We start from the raw sequence: 23,149 nt of genomic DNA, 5'->3' as shown, positions 1-23,149 counted from the left end.
AGTGTGCCCAGTTCTGGGAGCCACATTTCAGGAAGGATGTGGACAAATTGGAGAGAGACCAGAAAAGAGCAACAAAAATGATTAAAAGTCTAGAAAACATGACCTATGAGATAAGATTGAAAAAATTGGGTTTTTTTTAGTCTGGAAAAGAGAAGACTGAGAGGGGGCATGACAACAGTTTTCAAGTACATAAAAGGTTGTTACAAGGAAGAAGGAAAAAATTTGTTCTTCTTAGTCTCTGAGGATAGGACAAGAAGCAAGGGGGTTAAATTGCAGCAAAGGAGGTTTAGGTTGGACATTAGGAAAAACTTCCTAACTCTCAGTATTTTTAAGCACTGAAATAAATTGCCTAGGGAGGTTGTGAATCTCCATCATTGGAGATTTTTAAGAGCAGGTTTGACAAACACCTGTCAGGAATGGTCTAGATAATACTTAGTACTGCCATGAGTGTAAGGGACTGGACTAGATGACCTCTCGAGGTCCCTTCCAGTCCTATGCTTCTATGGTCATTCCACCTTCTCTCCCCTCTCTGAGCTTGTGATATATCAATACCAGACAGGTTGAGGTGAGCAGCACATGACTGACACAATCATCCAGCCAAATTCTGCTGATAGTCTTTGAGGTCATGTGTCTTGGCTGATATTAAGTTGTTGATGGGTCATCAATAGAACTATTACTATCTTGCATATAACCAGCATGAACCTGAGTTTCAGATTGTATGCTCCAGGTGTCACTCCTCCAGAGAGATGGTCACAGGTAAAGTCACAGAGATGGATGGTCTCATCTAGGAGTTAGTCTTGTTTTGTGCACATCATGTCTGGGATTGGGGTGATCAGGGAGTGTTTGCCCTTTGGGTTTGGCATCCCCCTTGTGTGCCCAATCCTAAGACATACTAGGATATTTTTATCCCCTTCAACTGCTGTACTGTCATGTTGTTTCTTGAAAAGTAGCATATCCCCTGGTGAATGTTGGGGATAAATTTAATATTGGTTGTGGAGATAGGATAGAAGAAAGGTAGGAGGGAAGAAAGTGGGTTTGGTCTCCACAATAACGCTTTAAAGGGTAAGATAAGTAAATACCAGAGGCTTTTCTGCTGGCCTAGGATTTACCGTCCTTTCCTCTTTTTGAACTTCTAGTCAACCTCCTCATACGGACTCTGAGCTGTGTGTATATTGGAAATGTGGACTGATATTGAGAAAATAACACCTGACATAATTCAGGGACACAATAACTGACTGGTAGAAATGAGCCTCTTTGGCTAAGGAGCCTGTTTTAAGGCTTCCCTTGGCCTGGAAGACTGCAGCTGGAACAACATGGGCCTTTTTTTCTAGGGTGCCTCCATTTTTTTTACACATTTGATAGTACACAATTTGCAAGCACACATTTCTGACTCAAAAAAGTGGGCGCTTCTGTGATATTTAAAAAGATTTGTCATAAAACAGTCCTCAGTCCTCTTCACTGAAAGTCTATTAATTTCTGTGGTTTTTAGAGAAATCATCATTAATATTAATATTGCTTTGGTATATTTGCAAAATGTAACTTTTAGGAGGATAATACACCTCTACCCCAATATAACACGACCCGATATAACATGAATTTGGATATAACGTGGTAAAGCAGTGATCCGGGGGGGCGGGGCTGCGCACTCCAGTGGATCAAAGCAAGTTCGATAGAACGCGGTTTCACCTATAACACGGTAAGATTTTTTGGCTCCCGAGGACAGCGTTATATCAAGGTAGAGGTGTAATAGACATGTATTTAATAGAATCAGTTGCTTTGAATAAGACTTGCTTGCTGTCTTAAAAAGAAAAAAGATATTTTGTTTGTAGGAGTATATGTTTTTATATACTTTGTATAGGCTTCAAAGAGAGCTAACAACACTGAAAACAAGCTGGGATTCTCATCTAGCTCAAATCTCCAAAGAGACTGTTTCTAAAGACCTTCAAATTCAGTCATTGCATGAGGAGGAGGTGAAGCTGAGGGCAGAATTGGCCAGATTCCAGCAGGATATAGAAAGGTAAGGGATTCTAAGAGATTGCTAAACCTTTGACCCCTTAATGGTTTTGTTTAGGGATAAATATTTAGAGTGGGTATTTTAAAAGCTCTCATGATATGTCTGCACTGTAGCTGGGAGCGAGCCTTCTAGCCCAGATGGACAGACTTGCACTGGGGGCTCAAGCTAGCACCCTAAAAATAGCACTGTGGAGGTTGCAGCTTCAGCGAAGACATGAGCTGGCCACCCTAGCTCAGACCCAGGGGGTCAGATGGGCTTGAGACCCCGAACTGCAGCCCAAGCCACAACATCCACACTGCTATTTTTAGCACATTAGCTCAAGCCCCCACTAGTGTAAGTCTGTCTATCTGAACTGAAAGGCTTGCTCCCACTTGCAGTGTAGACATACTCCAAGTGATTGGACCTACCCTTGGTGCCATTTAAATCAATAGGAATTTTGGCGTTGATTTCAGTGGGAGCAGCATTTAGTCAATACTGAGTGCTCTGGAAAATCCCACCCTTAAGTCTGATTCTTTTACTTTCCCCTATCAACCATGTGTCCTGGTTCACCCGAGCATCAATTATATTCCATTCTCAAGGTGTCTCATTCTACTTTTCTGTTATATTACAAATGGAAGAAAAATCACAGTTCAATCATCCTGGAGTTTCTCTATGTTGTTATCTCCATCTTTGTTTAACCAGAGTCATATTCTATTTCACACAACCTAGTTTTTTTTCCATGGTTGTAATTTCTTCTCATTTCATTTACCCATTCAGCTAACAATTTTTTTTTTTGCCATTTTGAATTCATTTCTACAAGTTGATTTACTATCCATGAATACTATATTCCTACCTTATCTCTACACTCCCTTTTTCCATTTCTTGTATAATCCCAGTATTCATTTCAGCTGTATACATAACTATCTTCATTCATGACACATTAGCCTTCCCTCTGTGCCTCCTTTGTGGTACAATATCCTGTAGGATCTTCCATCCTTCACTTACTTCTTTCCCCATTAATACTTCTGTTCATGGGACCTTGTCCAATAGTTCCCTTCATTTCTCTAGTTGTTCTTTATAGAATTGGTGTAACTTTGTCTAACTACTACTTTATAATTTTCTTTCTCAGTTTTCACCAAATTGATTGGCATGTACTCCAAGAATTCTCCTTTACTATCAATACCCTAATTAGCTCCCTTCCAAGTACATATAAAATCCAAAATTGCCTCTCCTCAGATTGTCTTCCACATTCTTTGAAACAAGAAGTTGCCCTCTACAGAGTTCAAAATGTCAGTTAATTACCCATTGTATGTTTCAGTAATTAAAATCTCCCTTCAGCACCAGAGCTTCAGATATTGGACATACTATGTTGTTTCCCCAGTTCGATGGTCTCTTAGTAACTGAACTAGAAATTCAGGGAATGGAAAAAAACATTCACGCTGGTCCTCTGTGTCATAGGTATAAGCAGCAACTGTCTCTGGCAGCAGAACGAGAGCAGATTCTGGAACGGGCTAAAGTGCAAGCAGAACTGGACTGGCAGCGGCGCTGTGAAAATGCTGAAAGAAATCAATATCAGAAATCAGAGGATCTAATACAGAGCCTGTCAACAGCAAGGGACCAGGTCATTATTAGATCAAATTGACTTTGGTCTGTACTGAATGGTTTCATCACTCTCGAGGTCTCTTCCAGCCTTACATTTCTGTGATTCTACAGACTATTTACTTGGATTTAGAATAATAAAAAAAAGATACCCTGTCCAAGGCTGTAGGCACCTTAACATCATTAATAAAACAATAAAATCCCAGCCACATTAAAGTAATCATTTCAACAGGAATTCAGACAGCCGGACACCTACAAATTCTCTTTTCTACTCCTTCATCATTATGGGAAGCTTACCCTCAGAACTCTCCCCAGAGCCTATCAAACAGATATTTTTTGCAATGTTTTCAGGAAGTCACCCAAATTCGGGATATTTTGGATCAAGTGAGGGGAGCAAGTCCTAGGTCTCGGAGCCCTCATGGAGAACACTCTGCCAGCCACCCTTTTCTCTTTTCTCATGAAAGGAGTTCAGGTTGAACACCCCAGCTGTGTCAGTATGGCATAGAAAGAGAAGTGATTCCTCAGGTACATAAACTCCACCTGGAAACCAATGGGGAGCCAGTGTAGATCCCAGAGCACTGGTGTCATATTCTTCCAGCAATATGCCCTGCTCATGAAGCAAGCCATTGGATTTTGCACCAGCTTCAATCTCTGAATGGTTTTAAAGTATAGTCCCATGTAGAATGGACTACATTGCAGACACACCTTCTTGTTCAGAGATTTTACAGAATGTACTGGTTGATGGTTGTCAATGGCCAGTTGCTAAGTAACCACATGGGTATAATGAAATGACCTGTTTACTATTTTAAAAAGTAAACTTTAATCCTGGTGTTTTATAACACCATTCTGTATCCCAAGTGCTTTATAGACATTAATGAATATCTGGGAGGCAAATTATTATTATTGTCACTTTTACAGGTTAGGAAGTTGAGGCACAGGGAAGTTAAGTGACTTTTTCAGGGTCACATAGGAGGTCTGTGGCAGAGCCAGAAATAGAACACATGTTTCTTGATTTCCTGTCATGTGATTGAACCAGAAGACCATTGTTCCTCCCTTCTTATAGCTCTGTACTGTCTGTACTTAAGACACAGTAATTTGTGTTTTGTAGGTTACAGCTCAGCTACAAGAGAAGGAAAAGAAGCTGTGTGAAATGGAAACAGTCCTGTCTGCTTTGACCTTTGAAAGAGACCAAGCAGTGCAGGCTCTTCAGAAACATGGTATATTGCCTGAAGGAGAGAAACAGGTTAGACAACACTTATTGCCTTGTCTTTGGTTGAATTAATTCCGATACAGCTAGCTATGTGGGGCTTGTCTTCACTAAATCTGTATACCTCAAGTTAATTGATTGCTTGTTAATTTGAGGTACAAACATTTCCAGCCTGGAACAAATGTATAGGGGTGTCTACACTAGCCTTTACAAATGTGTTAAGTATCTGTACCTCTGGTCAATGTATACCATAGAAGATATTCCATTTAACAGATGTAACGTGTGCACTGGAAAGGACGGTCAGAGACCCCAACAATTCATTTTGGGATATTATCCTTTAAAGGAAAATTCAGTGATTAATGCGAACACCTTAGGTAACTTAAGGGCTAGATCAGTGGTTCCCAACTTTTTTCGTCTGGCAGGCACCAGACGACGACTCACGGAGGACCGTGGTGGTGGACGAGCATCCGCCATGCTGCCGACAAGCAGTGTCATCCAGAGGCGTCGCCGCCGCCGAAATGCCGCCGAAAATTGGCGGCATTTCGGCAGCGACACCTATTGACATTGCCGCTTGTCGGCGGCATTTCGGCGGATGCTCATCTGCCGGCCAGTACGTGGGCACAATGGCGCCCGCGGGCACCGCGTTGGGGACCCCTGGGCTAGATTATCATTGGCCTTATTCAGTCATGCAATGGGCCCTCTCTTACTCCCCTGTTTGGTCCTGCTCAGATTTAGATTCTGGCCATAGGAAGGACAGAAGAGGCTACTCGTCCACTACTTTGAATGAGTGGACAGGGATGGGGAGGAGCCCTGACTGCCCCAGTCACTCACTGGCCAAAGTGTTATGCCAGGTGTACAGAGGAGGTAAACTGCTCCAAGAAAAGGAGGAGCAGAGAAAGAATTGTGATTCTCTGTTCTGCTCCAGGGTTGGCACAGTGCAGATTTTAAGGTTATGTTAGTCTTAAATGAATATTTTAAAAATATATGAAATTGCAAAATCTGTTTAGAATGCCTGCTGCTGTTTTAATATCTCAATTACTGTCTCCCATTAAGAGCTGCCATTTTACTAATTCATCTCAGCAGGAAGTCCAATTTGCAAACATAGGCTTCAGTTGCAAATGTACTTAAGCACAGTGGGACGTAGGGCAATAGTCATCATCCCATCACATGGAACCATAGGTGCTGCATTTGTAAAATTTTTAGTGGGGCCCAGAGGTCAGGGATGCAAGGGACAGCGCCTCCTATAATTGGAGTCTGGGGGGGTGAAACCCTCCCAATTAGGAGAAAAATACCTGCCATACCTCCAGCATACTTGGTGCATAGGGTCACAGTGCCACTCAAATTTGGCCCAGATACCCCCAATGCCACTCAAATTTGGGGTGTCCCAGTAAGTAACCTGGATCCCCTCTTCTGGTTGCACTCTTGGCTTAAACATTGGTAGGGCTGGGCCTTCTTTCCAGAATATTGGTGGGGCCTGGTCCCCCATGAGCCCATATAGCCCAGCGTCTATGCATGGAAGAATGATTCTCTGCTGAGTTTTCCCTGAATCATAGAATCATAAAAGTATAGGACTGGAAGGGACCTCAAGAGGTCATAGTCCAGTCCCATGCACTCAAGGCAGGATTAGGTAATAATTAGATCATTCCTGACAGATGTTTGTCTAACCTGTTCTTAAAAACCTCCAATGATGGAGATTCCACAACCTCTCTAGGCAATTTGTTCCTGTACTTAACTACCCTTACAGGAAGTCTTTCCTAATGTCCAACCTAAACCTCCCCTGCTACAATTTAAGCCCATTGCTTCTAGTCCTATCCTCAGAGGCTAAGGAGAACAATTTTTCACCCTCTTCTTTCTGTACTTCGTGTCTCCCCTCAGTCTTCTCTTCTCCAGACTAAACAAACCAATTTTTTTTCAATATTTCCTCATAGGTCCTTTTTTCTAGACAGTTTTGTTGCTCTCCTCTGGACTTTCTCCAATTTGTCCAGACCTTTCCTGATAGGTGGCGCTCAGAATTGGACACAATACTCCAGTTGAGGCCTAATCAGCATGGAGTAGAATGGAAGAATTACTTCTTGTGTCTTGCTTCCAACATTCCTGCAGAACGATGTTTGCTTTTTTGGCAACAGTGTTACACTGTTGACTCATATTTAGCTTGTGCTCCACTATCACTCCCAGATCCCTTTCCGCAATACTTCTTCCTAGGCAGTCATTTCCCATTTTGTATGTGTGCAACTGATTGTTCCTTCCTAAGTGGAGTACTTTGCGTTTGTCCTTATTGAATTTCATCCTATTTATATCAGATCATTGTCCAATTTGTCCAGATTATTTTGAATTTTAATCTTATCCTCCAAAGCACTTGCAACCCCTCCCACCTTGGTATCATCTGCAAACTTTATAAGTGTACTGTCTATCCTTGAGTGGCACTGCGACCCCATGCACCAGGTATGATGGAGGTATGGCAGGTATTTTCTCCTACTGGGGGGTTTTGCCCCCAGACTGCAATTTAGAGGGCTCTACAGCTTGTACCCCGACCTCTGAGTCCCACCAAAAATTTTATAAGGAATTATTCCTTTTGAGGATCTTAGGAAGAATGTACTATTTTTCTCAATTTATTTCTGCAGTTAGCTAGAAAAATGGATTATAAGTGAAAGTTAGTTTGTGTTTTCATTAGGTGGTAATATGGTTTTAAATTTGTTGTGGACAAAGATGAAATGGTTGGCTCCTCCCCAGCCCCATCTCATATCCTGTACTTCTAATCTTATATTAATATGTCATTGTGGCTGTCCTTGAAGGACTGTATATTTCCCATCCTTGTTGAAGTAAAGTGGCCTTTTAGTACTGCAAAATCATTCTTGCTGCCTTCTGTCCTTGAAGATTGTAGTCCACAGATACTTGGCTCTGGACCAGTTCGTATATGACCAGAAATAGAAAGCAGGCACATAAATTGTGTGTAGACAGAAACTTGGCTTCTTGTTTGAATATTACAGTGGAAGGAACTATAATGTTCAGGGAATAATTTTTGCCTTTGAATGGCATGTGCTAAAGATCTGAAAGAAATTAAATTCTGTTGGAAATATTAAAAAATTACTGTTTTATAAGTTTCATTGTGATGAGGTAGACAGAAATATCATCCCACTGCAGCAAGTAACAGTTAAGGGACAGGCTTGTCATGTGTATTTACATAATTATGCCACCTCTGACTGAATAAAAATTTGGGAGACTGTCGAGAATCCCAGACTGAGAGAGCAGAAGGAAAATTTGAAAATCTGAAAATATTCCAGAGGAAAACATTTTTGAGGTTGCTGTACTCTAAATGGGGAAGCAGGCAATAAAGAGTTTTTCAGCAATGCTTAAAATTATGCTGTAAATATTAAAATGGAATAAATCGGACATGAAAAAACCATCATGTGGTGAAGAAATCTGCAGGTAGGATTTAGAAAGTTGGAAAGAGACTTGTCTGTTAGAATATTGAAGAAAAATGGAGAACCATATCCCTAGCATATTTTTTCATAATGTAGCTGAACATCTAATACGAATCAGCCTAATAATACATATTTCCAAGATACATTCAGTTTGTGCATTAATTTTGGACTTTCATTTGTTTTCTACTTTCATATTTTATATTGTGTTAAGGACTGCAGTGCAGTAGAACAGGAAAATGTATCCCAAGCATAGTTGAATCCCTAAACACTACTTTCTGGCTATATGTGTAACTTTCAACACCTCTGCCATCTGTATTACTGATCCCTGCTTTAGGTTTAAATCCTTCTAATCAACTTGCAAATCATTGAGAAATGTGAAAACTTTCCTGGGGCTGGACAGGAGATTTCTGATTTTGCTAATATCTGTTGCTTCACCCCATTGAGATTTTGGCAGAACTGTATTCATAACAGGCCTTTCTGAAGGATGAAAGTGAAGAACGTATTGTGGTACACCCTAGTGCCCAATCACTACTTGTTAACCAGGAAAATGGGGTCCTCCCTGAATAGAACATGAAGAACTGTGTATGTATTAAAAAGCAGTATTAACCAGGTCTACTATTTTCAGGAGCTAGGATACAGAATTTTTAGCTCAAAGAAAATACTACAATACAGTTTTTATATATTCCCAGGCACAACGTACATGAAAATAGTTAAGGTTGCAAATACATATCAATTAAGAAAAACAATTGTTACAGTATTTCTACTATTTTAAAACAACAACAAGCACATATTTGAAAGCCTGGAAATCTAAATTAAGAATAAAGTTCTAGGGGCAGATCCTCAGCTGGTGTAAATTGTCATAGTTCCATTGAAGTCAATAGATCTATGGCAGTTTTCAGCTGCTGAGAATCTATTCCTTTAGGTTACACAAACAACCTTAACTCTGGCCCCACATCAATACTCATCTTTGCCTGTCCAACAACTGCTTGTTTACACCCAACTACCAAAATGCCATACCACAGTGTCATAACATTTCTAATATGGATCACAAACCCTCTGCTGCAAACCATCTCCCATTCGTCACATATGAGCCACAAACCGAAATGCAAGCACTCCTCAACTTCAATACTTAAGTTTTACATTCTCATAACATTTCATATAAATATCATATAGTAGCATAACTAAACCAAGCATTTTGTTACATTTATTAATCTTATGCTTTCTCAAAAATTCTCCTCTGGCAGAAATTTCTCTACACAAGAAATTTCAGGTGGAAAGAATTTGTTTTGAGGAAGTAGTAAGGTGAGGGGACAAAACTGGGCTGACGATGGAAAGCTGGTTATTGTGTAACCTTTCTTATAGAGTCACTTCAGCAACTTTATAAGAAAGTGCAGACTGCATCGCCATATATATCTGAAACTCACCTGACTCTCCATTCATACTGGCTGCTTTTATTCTTCCCTCACTGTAAGTTGGTGCCAATAATTATTACTGAGATATTTTCAGTGTTACATTTCTGTTTACATTTATAATTTTTCCTTTTCTGCCTCTGAGACACTATACCCATCTGTGCAAAATGTTCTCTCTTGTCTCTGCTTTTGATGAAGGACCCTATTTAAATAAAAAAAATGAAGGACCCTATTTAAATAAACAAAACGTGCCCCTGTGCCCAGCCCACCCTGGCCTGGGGCTGGCAAGACAGGCGCTCAGGGCATCAGTGATCAGGGTCAGGCCAGGCCTGCAGCCTCGGCGGGTCTCCTGGCTGCAGGGTAACTGCATTGTTGGTGCTTTGGGGGGGTGCCCTTGTTAGTTGTTTGCCTAATTTAATAGAGGGGAGCGTGTCAGGCCACCGGTGCAGAAGCACGCATGGGCACACAGGTGTGGGCATTTTTCTCTCCCGTGTGAGCCCCCCTGTGTATGTGTGACCAATGCGGGGGAACAGGCGCATGCAGCACTGTGTGCCCATGTGCTTGTGCGTGACTGGGGCATGGGCCAGTGTGTAAATGCACATGGGTGTGAGCACCTCTGGGGCTGCCCCCCTCTCCCGCGTGCACGACTACAACCACAGGCGCACGAGGGCGTGTGCACATGCATCCGAAGAAGTGGGCTGTAGTCCACGAAAGCTTATGCTCTAATAAATTTGTTAGCCTCTAAGGTGCCACAAGTACTCCTGTTCTTCCTATTTAAATAAAAACTCCATTGAATAGAGAGGGGAAGAGTGTATTTCTGTCAGTTAAACTGATCTACTTTTTCTTTGTCATTTTGATAAATCTGACCACAGTTCTAACTGTTGTACTTTTTTCTCAGGTAACTCCCAGAATTACCTGATTATTTTCCTCTTTCAGCTGTTCTCTTCCCATATGATCTTAATACTTTTTAACCTTGAGCGGATTATTATTTGCTGTGTTTGGAAGACACAAAACTCTAGTTTGTCTCTATCACTGATAATAACATGATGTCACTGATTTATTTTTCAGATGTTTCTAGGTGGTGATAAAGGAGTTCTTGGAAAAGATTTTCCTGCCACAGAGATCCAAAGATTAAAGGAACAGAACACCAGCCTGCGGGCTGCTATTGCAGAAATGAGGAAAGAAATGGAGACTCTCAGTGATCAGACAGCATCCTCGTTCCCCAGGAAAGAAAATATACAATATACACAGCAAACTGCCAATGATGCTAAGGCTGCTACAGTCATATTTACTCCTGGTAATATAGAGAACTGGGTTGAAAGTGCTACTCTGTAGTAGTTGTGTATGGCATTTCACACTTTCCTCTCAAGTCACAGCTCTTGCCTTAGAATACTATTTTCAACTTATTTAACAGAAATAATAGCTATAAACAAGAAAAAATGCTATTTTAAAATGTATCCTGCCTGCTTTGTCCACTGCTTGCAGGAAAAGCAGCCTGTTGGAGCTAGCTGGTGGGGGCTTGTAATCAGGGTGGACTGGCAGCCCCCAATCAGCTCCCCTAAGTTCCCTGTGCTGCAGCTGCCCAGCAGGCTAGCAATTGCCGGCACTGAGCTGTCCCTCCCTCACTGCCATGTGCTGCTCCTGCCCTCTGCCTTGGAGCTGCTCCCAGAGACTCCTGCTTGCGGTAGGGGGGAAGTGGGGGGCTAATGTCAGGGTGTCCCCCTCCCCCTGCACTCCACTTACCCCATTTCCATAGAGCAGGGGGTACATGACAGGGTGGAGGGAGCTTCCAGGCAGCAGCTGCAGTCTCAGCAAGCTGATCTAATTAACAAGGCAGTGTACTTAAGACTGGGGTCAGCTACTTAAAGGGGAAATGTGCATCTCTCGCTCTCAGACACAGGTGTGTGTCTCTGTCTCTGTCTGCTATGCTTTCTCCCCTCCCTCCATGCCTGCTGCCTTGTAGTAGGGTTACCATACGTCCTCTTTTTCCCTGGACATGTCCGGCTTTTCGGCACTCAAACCCCCGTCCGGGGGAATTGCCAAAAAGCCGAACGTGTCCGGGAAAATGGCGGCTCTGCTCCTCCCCTGACTCTTCGGCTCTGTTTAAGAGCCGAGCTGCCCAAGCGCTATGGGCTTCAGGCAGCCCCCTTGCCTCCGGACCCCAGCCACCGGCCTGGCACTTCCCCTCCCGGGCTCCGGCGGCGCAGGGTCCGGAGGCATGGGGGCTGCCCGAAGCCGGTAGCGCTCGGGCAGCCTGGCTCTTAAACAGAGCCGAAGAGTCAGCAGAGGAGCAGAGCCTCCGCGGCTCTGCTCCTCCCCTGACACTTCGGCTCTGTTTAAGAGCCGGGCATGGGGGCTGCCCGAAGCCGGTAGCGCTCGGGCAGCCCGGCTCTGTTTAAGAGCCGGGCTGCCCGAGCGCTACCGGCTTCGGGCAGCCCCTATGCCTCCGGACCCTGCGCCGCCGGAGCCCGGGAGGGGAAGTGCCCGGCTGGGGGCGCAGGGTCCGGAGGCAAGGGGGCTGCCCGAAGCCCAAGCGCTACTGGCTTCACGGTTTGCCGGGCAGCCTCCAGACCCTGCGCCCCCGGCTGGGCGCTTCCCCTCCCAGGCTCCAGCTGTGCTGGGGAAGCGCCGGCCGGGGGCGCAGGGTCTGGGGGCTGCCCGGCAAACCGTGAAGCCGGTAGCGCTCGGGCAGCCCTTTCCCCGTGGCTGGGAGTGGGAGGGAGGAGGGGGCGGAGTTAGGGCAGGGAAGGGGCGGGGTTGGGGTGGGGCTGGGTGGGGAAATGGGCGGGGCCAGGGCCCGTGGAGTGTCCTCTTTTTTTATTTAATAGATATGGTAACCCTACTTGTAGAGTGAGGCTACATTAACAACCAGTTAATCATTGAGGGCTCAGCCAAATGCTAGTTCATCATTTAGCAGTAAGGTATTCCCTGAGAAATATCCCACCCTCTGACTTCACCCCAGCTTCACAATCATCATTGCTGTGTGCCAGTATTAAATTGTTTGTTTAAAACTTATACTGCTTGTGTGTGTGTGTGTGTGTGTGTGGTGTGTGTGTGTGTGTGTGTATATATATATAGAGAGAGAGAGAGAGAGAGTCTTTTGTCTGGTGAAAAAAATTTCCCTGGAACCTAACCCCCTCATTTACATTAAATCTTATGGGGAAATTGGATTTGCTTAGCATTGTTTCACTTAAAGTCACATTTTTCAGGAACATAACTACAACGTTAAGTGAGGAGTTACTCTATTTTAAATACTCATCACTCAGAAGGAAATTCAGAGAAGAATACATGGGTTGTGAATGAACATGTACATTACAGGGGGAACTGGTAGCAACTACTATAGTTAAGATTTGCCAGTTATTTCTATTCGCAACCCCCAGCTCATAACTTGCTGAAAATTTAACCATTTGAGCTACAGTTTTGCAGGCATAGTCTCTACCAAAAATTTTCTAAAATAAAGTTTGGGCCAAAATTGTTCACTTTTTTGAGTATAAGGAGAATGAAAACTACAATTTCCCCTTCATAAAGAAATTCTTGTGACCTTTTTTGAACTTTGGGAAAGAAAGATAACTGTAATTTGATAGGGAAATAACCATCCCAAAAGAGAAGCATTTGAATGTTTTGGTGAAAAATTGACCATTTTTTGAGCCTTTTAATGGCCCTTTTGCACATGCATGGTACAATTGGTATAGATTTTTTAAACCCTTTTTTTTTTTGCCAATAATCTAAACATGTGCAGATGAACTGCATATTTGCTCACTGCACATGCCTCGCTTAGCTAAACATTCAACTTCTGAGTCCTCTGAATTATTCCAAAGCCAGCCTAGACCATTTTCTGGATCTGAGAAAACCAGACAGACCCAGCAAAGTAGATTCTCCTGCACCTGCTGCATTCCCCTCCAAAATGGCTGTTTATTCTGTTCTAACTTTGAGGTTTCATTTTGAATAATTATGAATAGTTAAGAATAGTTAACACAGTTATTTTACACCTTGCCATTTCCAAGCAAACATGAATTGATGGGCTAATTATTATGTGCAGAGGTGTTCATTAGACATAAACTCTTATTTTACCTATTAATTTATACTCTGTTAGTGAAACAATATGATTACTCAGTTCAATCAAAGATTTCTATTCATTAATTCTAAAGGACATTTCTCTCTTCAATCTTCTATGCTAGTTCTGATATGTGCATATAGTTCTTCCCTGCTAATAGCTGAAGACAATACCATTGAGCCTTTTTGTTGACACCATCTTCCTATATATAAAAAGTTTCCAGCTGCCAGAGCTCAGTTGTTTCTGTTTCCAGCAGTTGGAGGATATAGTACTCTTATCAGCTGGATCTGATGCTGTTCACCCGAGGGTACTGAAAGAATTAGCTGAAGAATTCTCTGCGCCACTGGCAATAATATTTACGAACTTATGGATGACAGGAGAGGTCCCAGAAGACTGGAGAAGGGCTAATGTAATGCCCATTTATAAAAGGGGGAAAAAGGAGGAGCTGGGGAACTAGAGACCAGTCAGCTTGACTTCAATACCTGGGAAGCTACTAGAGCGATGTATAAAACATTCAGTTTGCGAATACCCGGAGGATGAAGGGGTGATCACTAGAACAAATCATGCAAAACCAGCTTGGTTTCCTTCTTTGACAGGGCAACTGATTTGGTGGATGGGGGAATGTGTTGGACATAACATACCTGGACTTCATCAAGGCTTTTGATACAGTCCCATATGCCATTCTGATAAGTAAGCTGAAGAAATGCAGGCTCGACAGAACTCCCACTAAGTGGATACATAATTGGTTAAACAACTGCAAACAAAGAGTAACTATTAATGGAATCAGGTTGTTGGGTTGGACGGATGTCTCAAGTGGGATTCCACAGGGATCTGATCAAGTTTGCAGGTGACACAAAGCTAGGGAGGCTGCCAACACTTTGGAGGATAGAGCTAAAATTCAGAGCGATCTTGCTAAACTGGAGAACCGGGCTATAGACAACAAAGTGAAATTCAACAAAGACAAACGTAAGGTGCTACACTTAGGGGGAAAAAATCAAATGCACAAATACAGAATTGGGGGAAACTGGCTTGGCAGCAGCACAGCTAAGAAGGATCTGGGAGTTGTCGTGGATCACCACCTCAACATGAGTCAGCAATGCGATGGTGTTGCAAAAAAAGCAAATGCAATTTTAGGTTGCATTAACAGAGGCATAGCATGAAAACCATGGGAAGTGATAGTACTGCTCTACTTGGTGCTGGTTAGGCCTCAGCTGGAGAACTGTCCAGTTTTGGTCACCAGTGTATAGAAAGGATGTAGAGAAACTGGAAAGGATCCAGAGGCGAGTGTCAAAGATGATCAAAGGGATGGAATGCAACCCATATGAGCAAAGTCTGAAGGAAATGGGTCTGTTTAGTTTGGAAAAGAGGAGATTAAGGGGGATATGATTGTGGTCTTCAAATACTTGAAAGGCTGCAATAAAAAAGACGGAGAAATGTTCTCCTTTTGCCACAAAAGGCAATGATTTCAAACTACAGCATAGCAGATTTAGATTAAATCTCAGGAAAATTTTCCTAACTGGTCCTAACAGTAGGACAATGGAACAGACTACCTAGGGAGGCTATGGAAGCTTCTTCACTGGAGGTTTTCAAAAGGAGGCTGGATAGCCATCTGCCTTGGATGGTTTAGACACAACAAATCCTGCACTTTGGCAGGGGTTAGACTAAGATGATCCTTGCGGTCCCTTCTAACTCTAGAACTGTATGATTGGATAAAAGGAAATTCTCTAGCAAGTGGTCTGCCAAACTCACTATGATTTAATTGCTTGTTTAAGTTAAAATACCTTTTCCAAGATCATTTTTTTATGTTTGTAGATTATGTTCAATCCCTGGAAGAGGAAATAAGAAAGTTAAAGCATAAATACTGGATAATGGAAGAGCAACTAGAAAAGGCATTTAAATTTTCCAGAAAATCATCTGCTCCATCCCATGACCCATCCAGCACTCAGCACCACTCAGCTACACCCATCACTCAGCTCCACACCCACAATTTCCAGGAAACTAATGGTAAGAGAAACATGTTTTAGCATTAATCTCAACTAGGATCCAGTTGGTGCCTCCCTGCCATGTGGCCTTGTAGGAGAACTGCAAAGGAGAACCAGCCTCAGACTCCTGCTGGTAGGAGCAGAAGCAGCCAAAGCATACTTTTGGCACTCTTGACATTCCAGTTAAAACTGCGGAATGTTCTCAGACTTTTTCTCTGCCCTGTGCTGATTGGCTGTTTGCTCCAACCTACTACTCCTCCATCCCCTCCCTCACATCCTCCTCACTTCTGCTTCACTCCACACCTGCCCTTCCTGCCCCCTGCAGTAGTCATATCATATAATTTAATTTTCTGGGAATTTAGCAGTGTTTATATAAAAAATTAATAAACAGCCAAAGAGGAGTGTAAAAAATTAACTTCACAGTTTTCTAGGTGAATATCAGGGTTAATACTGGGGAACAGGAAGAGAGAAAAAAGCAACAGAGAGAAAAGTAAGAGTTTATTGTTTATGAAATCATTATCTCTAATGCCTAATTACTTTGGGTGACTTTTACAGTTACACTGAGGCCTCTTGTATCAAGTGTAAATTCCAAAAGTCCTAGGGAGTGTAGGAAAAGTGTCTTTTCCAAGGCTTGTTCTCCTGAAGTCTTGGACATATCCCTGGACCCAGCTTCTCACACAGGCTATCACTGGGGTCTGTGGGTGGTGAGTAAGGGGTGCCCAGTGAGAAGAGGGAAGGTCCCCAATACTCATGGATCCCAAAATCATCTTTCCTGTCACAGAGGTGGGACACAGGGGCAGGGAGTCAGGAGAGAGCAGTTCCCAGTCACTGATTTGCAAACAGCAGGGGGGCTGCCATTACCCTCCTCCCCACATCGTGTGCTCTCCAGGTCTACTCCTCAGGGCCACAGGGAGATAGAACAACTGTTCCTGGCCCAGGGGCAGGCAGGAGCTCTGTCTGGTGGTGCAGTGGATGGAGTTTTGTGCTCTGGGGCTCCTCTCCAGACAATGACATGTCTCCAGACAGAGCTGCTCACAGGAATTATCACAGAAAGGGGAAATGGGGGGTGGGGTGGCAGGGAGAGGGGTGTCTGTGGGGGCTAGGGGTACCTGATTCGGTGGCAGGGGGAGGAGGTGTCAGATGGGGGAAGGGGTGCCCAGCATTCATGGGGGGGAAGTTGGGGAGGGAGGTACCTGGTGGGTGGGAGTGGTAGATAGGGGAAGTGGACTGGTGGAGAGAGATGGGCTTCCTGGCATGCACAGGGGGGAGGGGGTCTGGAAGTGGGGAGGGAGACAGAGATTGGGGGAGCAGACAGGAGTCTTTGCCCTGGGCCGTGCTGAATGGCTGCGGTCAGGAGGGGGCCAGTACTCACCAGGTGCAGCCTTCCACTCCTTGTAGCCTATCATTGCAGCAGTCAGTGGTCTCAGCAGGCTCCTTGCCCATCTTGCGCAGCTGCAATGGTCACCAACTGGCACTTACCCTCCCCCGTGCAGGTGCACTGTGCTTTCTGTTATGGAGTCTGCAAACAGGCCTGGGGAGTTTGAGCAGGTACAAAATCCAGATAGAAAATGGAAAAATCTGAATACTGGATTTTTCAAAACCTACATTTTTTTGGAGGGTTTATGGTAAAACCTGAAAACAAAGGGCACTACTTATAACGATGACACTCTTTCTAGTCTAATAGTATCTCTGGAGGATATTAAAGAGCTGCTACTAAAGTAGAAATTTTAAAATCAGCAGGTCCAAATAATATGCATCCAGCTGATTAGCCACTGAATTCCCAGGATAGAGTTGGCCATATTTATAGGATGATCTACATTCTTTGTTGCTAGATGTATACATTTACATTTGGCCATATAAAAACACATACTGTTTGCCTGTACCAAGCTTACCAAGCGATCCAGATCGCTATCAGTGACATATCCTCTTTATTTTTTTCCACTTCTTCAATCTTTGTGTCATCTGCAAACTTTATCAGTGTTGATTTTGTTTTCTGATTAAAATGTTTAATAGTGTAGGGTCAAGAACTGATCCCTGAGGGACCCCACTAAAAGAAACACCCGTTCAATGATGATTGTCGATTTACAGTTACATTTAGAGACCTATCAGTTAGCCAGCTTTTACTCCATTTAATGTATGACATGTTGATTTTGTATTCTAGTTTCTTAATCAAAATGTTATGTAGCACCAAGTCAAATGCCTTTACAGAAGTCTAAGAATATTATATTTGTATTATTACCTTGATCAATCACATTTGTAATCTCATCATAAAAAGATATCACATTAGCGTGACAGGAGCTATTTTCCATAAATCCATGTTTATTGGCATTAATTATATTACTCTCTTAATTAATTAAAAAATATATATGGAGATATACCAATCTCATAGAACTGGAAGGGACCCTGAAAGGTTGTTGAGTCCAGCCCCTTGCCTTCACTAGCAAGTACTGATTTTGCCCCAGATCCCTAAGTGGCCCCTTCAAGGACTGAACTCACAACCCTGGGTTTAGTAGGCCAGTGCGCAAACCACTGAGCTATCTCTCCCCCCCATATGAGTTATATCAGCTGTTCTGTTGTTTTGCCCAGGATCAATGTCAGGCTGACAGTCCTATAATTTCCTGGGTTGTCGGGTCCACCCTTTTAAAATATTGGCACAACATTAGTTTTTTCTAGTCTTCTGGAAAAAGTGTTCCAAGGGTTATTGAAAATAAATATGCTGACTCTAAGGGTACGTTTATACTTACCTGCTGGTTCGGCGGCAAGCAATCGATCTTCTGGGATCGATTTATCGCGTCTTGTCTAGACGCGATAAATCGATCCCGGAAGTGCTCGCTGTCGACGCCGGTAATCCTGCTCCGCGAGAGGAGTAGGCGGAGTCGACGTGGGAGCCTGCCTGCCGCGTGTGGACCCGCGGTAAGTACCTTTAAGTTCGAAATAAGATACTTCGACTTCAGCTACGTTATTCACGTAGCTGAAGTCGAAGTATCTTAGTTTGAACTAGGGGCTTAGTGTGGACCAGCCCTAAGGCTACCATCTCCTAATCATCCTATTTACATTTGGAACTAATTTTGGAATGTGAATACCAGGTGCCCAAGATTATTTCCGCCGATGTAGCACCCTTTAAACAAAGTTATTGAGAGGTGAATGCTCATGATTTATGAAGCATGAGCCCTGTTGTATTATCTAGAAGTATTTCTGTCTGTCAAAGACAAATAATAACCATATACTGTTAAGTTACCCTACTGTATCTGCATGTTCAGGACTGTCTACTATAAAATATTCATTACCTCTGCTGGAACAATATACCTGTGTTGAAATCAGACCAGATAGTTGCTATTTAAATCCCTCAAATAAAAGATTCTTGATCCATGGTGTAGTTCTTGTAGGTGCTAATATGTTGTGGTGTTTTTTTGCTTTATTTACCTTTTTTCTTTCAGGTGCATTTTGTGCTCATGAAGTTTTCTCTGGAGCTCCTTTGAAGAAGCTGGAAGCCAGAACAGCACCCTTGGATGCCATGGTAACACAGCACATACAAAAGGTATGAAGAATCTTGAGCTACCCAAAGCTGTTATCTTTGCTATTTTATATATTTTTGTTATACAAATTTTCTTTGTGGGTAAAATGTTCAGTATATGGAGCAAGATCTGTCGCACAGGCTGGCCTTTACAAAGGTGTCAGGGACTGGCCTACTGTGATAGATTCCTGTAAGGGAGAATGAGCCAATTCAGATCTACCTGGAAGTAATTAGATCTGTAGGTAGCTGGTTGGGTACTAAGCCTGCTAAAGGATTACCAGGGCTCAGCTGAGGTGGTCCCTAGAGACAGGAAGCTCCTGAGCAGAAGTACTCCCACAAGAGCAAAGCAGGAGAGCTCAGCAGAGCAGGGGCCTGGAAGGTGTGCTGTGGGGGACGGAGAACTCCTGAACTGTGGCAGGAAGCCCAGCCTGTTAGGAGCTATATGCTGAGCTGCAGCTGACAGATCTCCACAGACCTCTGGCACCAGCAAAAGATTCTCCTCACATAACTGGCAAGAGGCCTGACTCCAGGGAAGGTACTGAGCCAAGAGAACCCTGTTGGAGGGGAGTAGCGGCCCCTGGTTGGAACAGATAATCTAAGATTGACTCTGTTGCCCAGCTAGGATGCTGAGGTGAAGGTTTTCTTGTATTTTCATTAGGCCTTCAGAAGGGGCCTTGTTCACTTTGTAAAGCCTTGTTTAACTTATTGATGATGTATGGGAAAACTGAGGCTTGGTCCACTTGGGGTGCTATAGGGCAGGTACACCCTGTGACATCCTCCATCTGGCTAATCAGTGCTGTCCAAGACTGGAGAGGAAATAAAGATGGCTTTAAGCCAACTTTATGTTCCTCCAGTCCTGGGGCAAGCTGGTGTCTGGTACTGTCCCTGGTTCATGTCCTTTCTTGATGTTTACACTTTTCAGATATTTTGTCATGCCTACTACCTTTTGTTGTTGCTTGTCTAAACTATGCAGATCTCACTCTTTTAGTCTTTTCTCATAAATTGATTCTTCCATCCCCCAATAATTTGTATTGCTCTTTTCTGAACTCCCACAAATATTTCAATATCTTTCCTGTAATGAGACACACAGACTTGAATGCAGTATTTTAGGTGTGATCTCACCAGAGTCCTAGAAAGAAAGCAGAACTATTATGTTGATGTTTCATAATGTGTGATGGTTTTTATATGCAATTCAAACTACATTCATTGTTTTTTTTTACAACTATATCACTTTGATAAACTCATGTCTGATTTGCTGTCCGCTAGAGCCATAAAACTGCTTAAAAGAGTAAAAAACATGCCTTAATGGATAGACTTAAGGAGCTCACTTAACTTAACAAAGAGAATGTTAAAGGGTGGTCTCTGTCTCTCCCTCTCTCCCCCGCTGCAGCAGCTCCCGAGCTGGGGCTCGGAAGGAGGACTGTCTCTCCCTGGCAGCCACAGCCCTGGAGCTGGGGAAAGTCATCTCTTTCTCTGGCTGCCGCAGCCCTGCACATCCCAAATTCACCCCACCCGCTCTTCTCACCCACTGCCCCCTACCACCTATTCCCTCCAAGGCCACCACCTCACCTTACATGTGTGTCTTCTCCAGGTCCAGGCACCTAATTAGTGAAGCCACACCTTCACAGCTCCACTAATTAGGTGGGTGGCCTGTCAATGTCTTGTGTGCGGCCGCCCAGGCGTGCACCTTAGAGGGAACTATCTGTGGACCACCTGAATGGAGCTCGGTCCGCAGACCACAGGTTGAGAACCTCTGATGTAGATCATTTTACTGTCAAGAACTTAGTTTTCATATGTTGAGTGGTTATGCTTCTGATAGTTATGCCCCTTAGGAAGCCACCTGATGTGCTGAGATAGCACTGAGTCTACCTGTTCTGCCAGTTTGGGCCCCCTTTAACCTGTCTTGCTGAGCCAGGCAATTAAAGCTGCCTCTAACCCACACAGGCAGGGCCACACCCAGCTGCAGATCACTCTGGGAAGACTCAGTTTAAGGGACTTGCTCCAACACTCTGATGCTCACTCCTTTTAAGGGATACAACCCAAAGCTTTTATGAAATTCGCCCCCTCCCTCAATGTAGAGAGAGGTGTGCACACTTCTTGCCCCCCCAGTTAGAAATTACAGAAACTGGGTTTAATAATAAACAAAACAAATTTTATTAACTATAAGAGACAGATTTTAAGTGGTAAAAGGGGTAACAAACAGAACAAAGCAGATTACTGACCAAACGAAATCAAACACGCAAACTAAGCTAGTTTCACTAAAGAAATTGGTTACAAATAGTATTTCTCACCCTAGATGTTGTTGCAGGCAGGTTGCAAAGTTTCTGTGATTCAGAGTTCCAGTTACATTCCTTTTCAGACTGGACCGCTGTCTCAGTCTGGACTCCCCCTTTGCCTTCCCTTCAGGTGGCGTTTGCAGTCTTTCTTCTTGGGCAGACAGCCATGGAGAGGAGTCCAGTTTGCCTTCCTCCCCACCCTTAAATAGGATTTACTTAAGGCAGGATTCCTTTGTTTCCCATACTTGATCCCCCTTCCCTTACAGTGGAAAGTTATAAGAAGTCCCAGGAAATGTTTTAGTATCAGGTTACAAGACCACCTGACTCTGTAGTATCACAGCGTCCATGAGTAAGTGGCAGTATGGAGTGTCCACAGGAAAGCCAAGCTTTTCACAGTCCATTGTCCTCACTGATGGGCCATCCACCCTGTCTGGCTTTTCCATTGTTGTACCTGAAGTGTTAGCAGTTGGCGTCACCCAAAGTAGCACAGTTGAAATACAGATACATAGTCAATATTCCTAACTTCAGATACAGAAATGATACAGGCATACAAATTGGATAATCATATTCAGTAAATCATAACCTTTCCAATGATATCTCGCATGAGCCATTTTGCATAAAGTATATATCAGTTATGTCATATTCATAGTATAAGCATATTTTCATAAAGAATATGGAATGACACATCACAATGCTGTACTTCTATATAATATGTTTTCCAGTTGTGAGCATGAATAGGGGTCAATTTTATGGATTTGCTAAGTTGCCAGTTAGATTTTAAAGCTGAAATCTAACAGACTAGACTTGCCAATTTGATAAGTGTTTATGGTCACTATTGTGATGGAATTTAATCAGGATAACCCATTTTTATTGAGTTCAGGGAGAATTAGGGTATGTCTTAACTACCAATGTTAAAGCGCTGCCATGGCAGCGCTTTAACGTGGCTGTGTAGTCGCGGCACCAGCGCCAGCAGTGGGAGAGAGCTCTCCTAGCGCTGTAAAAATAACCCACCCCCACGAGGGGAATAGCTCCCAGCGCTGGTGCACTGTCTATACTGCCACTTTACAGCGCTGAAACGTGCATCACTCCAGGGGGTGTTTTTCACACCCCTGAGCGAGAAAGTTTCAGCACTGTAAAGTGGCAGTGTAGACAAGGCCTGAGCTTATTAATTTTAACTCTAGGTTCTTTTCAGGTCAATTTTTACCTTGGACCCAGTATTTCTTAAATCAGGACACCTAGTGTTTTTAATCAACACTTTATTCATTCATCCAAAACTACATAAGTATATACACAGTTACATACATCAAATTTTCTAGGTATGTACAGAACACACAAATGCAGTCTCTCCAGCAATTGTCATAGGGTAAGTTTGAGTCTCAGCAGTTATACGATATATCAATACAAATGATCAAGATTCTTATTACATTTTCTTATGCTCATCAATCATCACTTCTTTAATACTGCTAACACATTTCTTATTCCAAGAAGTAAGGATGTTTTATTTTAAAGACTCTTTTAAGAGTGAGGTCCCTGCTATTTGAATAGTTTGGTATGGAAAAGTCAAGTTTAAAATGTCAAAAGCAATTACGGAAAGTTGTTATTTAAATCTCTCTTAGGCCGCTTTGCTTGGGCTTACAAAGGAGAGCACGCATGTAGCATTAATTAGTTAAAATCCAAAACATGAGGTCTCACT

At 43.2% G+C, this 23,149-nt stretch overlaps 1 protein-coding gene across 12 annotated transcripts in view; it reads left to right on the top strand.

Moving 5' to 3' along the window:
- Window positions 1-23,149, top strand: part of CCDC57 (coiled-coil domain containing 57) — a 109,227-nt gene that overhangs the window by 40,712 nt on the left and 45,366 nt on the right. For 11 of the 12 annotated variants that reach the window (XR_010591944.1, XM_042840885.2, XM_042840883.2 and 8 more), the window contains 6 exons: window positions 1,859-2,017; window positions 3,452-3,614; window positions 4,701-4,835; window positions 10,699-10,927; window positions 15,497-15,688; window positions 19,104-19,204. Coding sequence is in view for 11 of the 12 variants with exons in the window: in XM_042840885.2 (XP_042696819.1) it covers window positions 1,859-2,017; window positions 3,452-3,614; window positions 4,701-4,835; window positions 10,699-10,927; window positions 15,497-15,688; window positions 19,104-19,204 (979 nt within the window). In the remaining variant the exon portion in view is untranslated. The remainder of the gene's footprint in view (window positions 1-1,858; window positions 2,018-3,451; window positions 3,615-4,700; window positions 4,836-10,698; window positions 10,928-15,496; window positions 15,689-19,103; window positions 19,205-23,149) is intronic. The other variant, XM_065563833.1, reaches the window with a different exon arrangement.

This window comes from Chrysemys picta, chromosome 12 (genome assembly GCF_011386835.1).
Source record: "Chrysemys picta bellii isolate R12L10 chromosome 12, ASM1138683v2, whole genome shotgun sequence".
Taxonomy (NCBI): Eukaryota; Metazoa; Chordata; order Testudines; family Emydidae; genus Chrysemys; species Chrysemys picta.
The sequence above is the reverse complement of the archived record's forward strand: the minus strand, read 5'-3'. Positions and strand labels throughout refer to the sequence as shown.